The 5,500-nt window shown below is 39.5% G+C and overlaps 1 protein-coding gene across 3 annotated transcripts in view; it reads left to right on the top strand.

Moving 5' to 3' along the window:
- PDE8A (phosphodiesterase 8A) overlaps positions 1–5,500 on the top strand; it is a 158,368-nt gene extending 152,868 nt beyond the window's left edge. For 2 of the 3 annotated variants that reach the window (XM_009330918.1, XM_009330916.1), the window contains exons 20-22: positions 2,070–2,234; positions 3,159–3,288; positions 4,052–5,500. In XM_009330918.1, the coding sequence (XP_009329193.1) occupies positions 2,070–2,234; positions 3,159–3,288; positions 4,052–4,158 (402 nt within the window). In that variant the 3' untranslated portion in view covers positions 4,159–5,500. The remainder of the gene's footprint in view (positions 1–2,069; positions 2,235–3,158; positions 3,289–4,051) is intronic. The other variant, XM_009330917.1, reaches the window with a different exon arrangement.

The raw sequence follows: 5,500 nt of genomic DNA, 5'->3' as shown, positions 1-5,500 counted from the left end.
AGGTTCCTATTAAAAGATCTGTAATGTGTGAGTGGGTAAACCAAATCATTTGCTGTGCTTGTTATGAGCAGAACAACACTGGCAGATCCACTTTCAAGTCTGGTTGTATATCTGGTTGCAGCGGCAACGTGTGTTTCCTGGCCTGGTTTCCAGTCATGGCGGTGACTCAGTGTAGTGTTTGCAGGCCGAGCTGCCAACCGTGTGTTCCAAATGGGACAGTTCCACTTATTTTTTTTATTTATTATTTTTATACATATTTGTTCAAAGAGCCATGCTGAGAAGCTGCTCTGTTTGTTTCCTTTCTTCTTTTGTTTCACAAACTGAAAAAAACCCTTTCCAGCTCCAGCATCCTTTATCCTCCCATTTCCCTTCATGATGTCACCTAAGCCTATGACAGGAAGCCAACATCTGACATGCAGAGACACCTCTGCACTCTGAGCAGGATGCTGGGACTAGGCACAGTTAGCACATTTTATTCCCAAGACATCCGCATCCAGCAAGTAGAACCGTGCCCTCGGTTTGAACGGATCACAGAAGAGAACATCCTTTCTTGATTCCCGGTGCTTTGCCTACTAGGATATTCTCTACTATCCTTAACTGAATGATCTCTAGTAATTTTCCGTGCTTAATTTCCATGCTTGTGTTTCTGGAGCTTCCATCACTTTATTTTGGCTTTCTCTTAGGTAATTTTGCCATGCATTTGGAGATGTATGCACCTCACTTTGTTTCCTCTGTATTTTCCCTTCCACATATCTAAAAATGAGGGAAAGAATTGGTTTGGGAGTCTCATTTTGGTGAGAACCGTGGAGCTGGTGTTTCTGAGCCAGTATACTACCAAATAATAATTTTTTTATTATTGTCAGTTTCTTCCTTTAGGAAGAACTTTCTTCCTCACAAGAACTTTCTTCTGAAAAATATGTCCTAATAAAAGGTCAGAATGTTTCTGCTGCTTTGTATCTCCCTCTTCGTACAAAATTGCAGGAGCTGGTGGCACATTACTATTATCATCATTATCATTATTGTTACTGTTACTTCTTCGCTGATCTGACTATAGACCAAGACCTTGTTAGGTGCTAGAGAAGCCTGGTATATTCCTTGCTTCAAAGAGTTTCTATTCTGAGTAGACGGTGTTGTAAATTTCTGTACCTACCCATCCCTAAAGAGCCCAGTAATTATGCTGTATTATAGGTAATTTTTTTAAGATATTTTAATCCTGAATCTCTGTCCTTTGGAAACTTACTTCATCAGAGCTCCACAGAAAATAGCTTCTAATCTGGATCATTGGAGCCTTTACTCATATTAGCCGTATACTGGCTCCAAATATAGAGTATCGTTGACGCACTTATATGTGCAGCCTGGCAACCAAATATAAGTGTGTGTGGGCTGAAAACTTTCCTAGACTTGCAGAGGAAAGATGAGGCTGTTCGGAAGCATGTTTCTAATATATTGCTTTAATACTGATAAACTCTCAGAAAGCAAAATTCCCAGTCAGGCCAGAGACTGATGGGCTAACATGGGTCCAGTGGAAGGGAATGAGGAGCATGCCTAGGAGGCAACGTGGGATCTGACTCTCCTAATAGTAGCGGTGCTGTCAGAATGATTGATGAGGTTTGCGTGCAGAGGATGACCGTGCATCTCGGGTCAGTCCTTTTTTTTTAAACCAGCTATTCCACTCTTAACATGCAAGTCCATTAATCCTTGGATTTCAGCAGAGATTTACATTTTTCTGCCTGCACAGTGCTCATCACTGTATGTGTAGTGATGAATGGATCCTCTCCACACTTTTAAGGAGGCAGATAAGGCATAGAGGGATTAGATGACTTGCCCAGAGATGCCCAAGAGATCTGTCACACAGTGACTGAATCCAGAAACTGGAGTTCAGTGCTAGCTCAGAGCTGCGGCTAACATTCGTAATCCCCCTATAAATTCAGCTGGACATCAGATATGGGAGCCAGTTAGCAGGACTGATCCCTGTAGGATCTGCTGAAAGCATTCCCAAGGCACAAGGCTTTTGAGTAAGTGCACAGAGACCTTGCTAATGGATTGTTTTTAATTCTTAAATGTTACAGAATAATGGTGATGGAGAGTCAATCAAAACTGTTCTCACGTCTCCTGAAAACCGTATCCTTATCAAACGCATGTTGATAAAGTGTGCTGACATTTCCAATCCATGCAGACCCATAGAACAGTGTATAGAGTGGGCCGGACGCATCTCTGAGGAGTACTTTGCACAGGTAAGGCAGCTAAAATGGGCTGCTGAAATTCCAGGTGAGCATCTCTTTAAAAGGGAAGAGAAGGGTGCATATACTGCCAGTGTACCAGAACATCTAAGGCTGCGTTACGTGATGCGAAAAATAACAGCTTTTTTATTTTAAATGATGGGATATTACTCATGCCCATACAAGACTAGATGCCTTCAGACAGATGAAAGTTGACAACTTCTACAGTGCAGTTCTTGAAAAATTTAAGCTTTCAAATTGTTCAGTTTGGAGGTGGGCTTTTTGAGTTTTGCCTGCAAATGCATTCCCATCACAAGAGGCAGAGGAAGGGTGCCTTCTGTGTACCCACGTGCTGGCTATGCCTCAAGAATAGCATCATCGGGTCCGAGTGTTAGCACGGGATGAGCACTCACTCCAAGAAATGCTGTAAGACCTTAGCACACTGTGCCGAAGAAAGGTTTTAGGAAGGTGGGGAAAAGGAGAGGGCAGAGTCATCGTTGCAGATAGACCAAATACTGCAGTTGGGACTTGGTACCTTGAGGTGGGGGAAAGAGGATAAAAAAGATATTTTGCCACCTCTGAGTCGTACAGATTGTCGCTGCCATCAGAGATGAAAATGGTTGAGCATCTTTTAGCTCCGAAGCAGTCATAACTTAATCAGTAATGTGTGAAGTTACTTAGGGTCAGCTTTGTGTGTAGATGCAGAAGGTAAATGTATCACTTTGTGGGAAACACTGGAAGGCACTATTTGTCTGCTGTTTCACTGAAACCTAGACGACTAGGTGCTTAAGATTAAATTGCTGCTGCTTCAGATTTATTCAGGTTCCTCTGTCTATTTAGCAGTTGCATGCTCTAGTCAGTGCCAAACAATCTGCTGCTAAAAGCAGCCCATTAACAGAATTTGTCTTAGATGAATAATCACAAGAGTGTTTTTTGCAGACTGATGAAGAAAAGAGGCAAGGTTTACCTGTTGTGATGCCAGTTTTTGACAGAAATACTTGCAGCATCCCCAAATCCCAAATATCGTTCATTGATTACTTCATTACTGATATGTTTGATGCCTGGGATGGTAAGCAAAACTGCTATATTCCCTGACGATAACTGTTGTGTGAACACTTTAAACTACTGTGATATAAAATTGCTTGCTTATGGCTCCTAAAGAACAGGGGAGAAAAGGGAAGATTTTTGCAGTTCAAGTAAGCTTAATAACTTCATTATTGCTTAGAAGTATTTTGATACTGCTACAAGCGATTCTCGTGGCTTCTCTTTAATATATTAGATTCAGGCAATGTTTAACTTTCTGCGTTTTAAACTTGATTCTCTGTAAATGGAGAACAGAACATATTCTCCTTGATAGCACTTTGGGCACAGTCATTTTGTCCACGTTAATACCAGTTATTCTTCAAGATAAATTTCTACAGTCTGGGAACTGCTTGGGGGAGCAGCTATTTCCTTCCAATTGCTGCCTCCTTGGTAAAAGCGGTCAGAAATGTGACTCTCCTGAATGCCAGATCATGACATGTGACTGAGATTTGATGAAGTAGAATAATTACAAGCATAATTAGCTATGCCCCTCCTGGAAAACTGGGTCCCTTTGCTGGGACTTGCAATACCACTATTAAGTAGACTTACAGAGCTGTTCTCAGTGGCCTGAGTGATAACATCAGTGATGAGAGCTATGCAGCCAAAACCATTTCAAGTATCGGTATGACAGATTTAAGCTTTCCTACTTAACACAGTTGCCCAGACATTTCAAGTGATATTTAAGCAGAGAGAATCATGTGACTGTTTCAATTCTGCAAACTAAATACACTCTGCCCTTTCTTCCCTAGCGTTTGCAGACCTGCCAAATTTGATGCAGCATCTGGATAATAACTTTAAGTACTGGAAAGGACTAGATGAAAGGAAGCTGCGGAGCCTTCGACCACCACCAGAATAGCAATTAGAACATGGTGTGTAATTTACTAACCAGATGCATATTTATTCAAGCTCACTTTTATTCATGTGATTTCAGATTTGTTTTGGTCTCTTCAGTATTACAGTAAGGCTAGCCCATGCACTTGGGGAACTTTCAAATTCAAGAGAACATGAGGTCAGCAGTTGACTTCCACCGTGTGTGGACTCCAATGAAATAAGCCTACCAAGTGGAATTACACTGGATTGCTGCAGTACTTGTACTGAAGAGGGTTTATTAGTGAACGTATTTTTGCAATATCTTCATACGAGTATGTGAAGCTGGAAGACCTTGAAGAATCCTCACGAAAAGGACATTCACTAGAAGATTTTGCTTAATCCTCAATCCTGCAAGTGAAAAAGAAATACCTATTCATAGAGACTCACAGCTTTTATGAGAAAGCTACATGCTTTTTATAAGCACTTAAGACAGTTACGTAGAACAATCAGACATTTAAAATGCAACTCTCTGAAGGAATTTTTGATCTATGAAAAATAGATGTACTCTATTTTTTCACATCACAGAAGGTGCAATCATTCACTTCTGAGCACTACTGAAAGTGAGTTCTCTTTAAGAAATTTAGTAGCAAATGTAAAAAATAACACAAGAATTTTTGAGGTTGATCGCTAGCATCTATGATTAAAATGATATGTTTTATTTATTTTGTTAGATGTTCAATATTTTCTATGAATTTATAAATACTTAAAAGCCAAAGCCAACTTTAGATGCATTACAAATTTACATGATTCATACTCATTAATATACATTTAATTGATGTACAGACCTTTTATTTTCATAATGCAAATACAAAATACTATACAATGATACATTTTTATTGCACTGTAAGGATAGATGTGTATGTTTAAATGTTGTCTGATTTATGTTAATTAAAATAAGTTTTATTGAAAAGGTCTCACTTGAGAATAGTAGAATAAACAAGAAATGTATACCGTCTGAGCACCAGAACTGCAGTAGTTCTCCCACAAACCAGTGACGACCGCCTGATCTTCCCTTGGCTACAAAAATAATAATACGTTGGAACGTTTTGTTTTCTCCCATGAAGTTTTATGACTGAATTCCCTGTCAAAGTCTGCCTTATTTTATATAGTATTTCTACAAAGCATTCCACAGCATATATGAAGAGGGTAACACTAAACATCTAATGAATTTCAACATTTTATAGCCTATGTATTTTCCTCTGCCATGAAAGAAACAGAACATAAAACCACCAACAAAAACCTTTAACTCAAGAAGTTTGTAAAGGCTGTGTACCTTCACAATTTGAATGAAACCTTCATAGCAAACACCAGAAAATAATAAAATGTAT

This window comes from Pygoscelis adeliae, unplaced genomic scaffold, assembly GCF_000699105.1.
Source record: "Pygoscelis adeliae isolate BGI_AS28 unplaced genomic scaffold, ASM69910v1 Scaffold318, whole genome shotgun sequence".
Lineage (NCBI taxonomy): Eukaryota > Metazoa > Chordata > Aves > Sphenisciformes > Spheniscidae > Pygoscelis > Pygoscelis adeliae.
The sequence above is the reverse complement of the archived record's forward strand: the minus strand, read 5'-3'. Positions and strand labels throughout refer to the sequence as shown.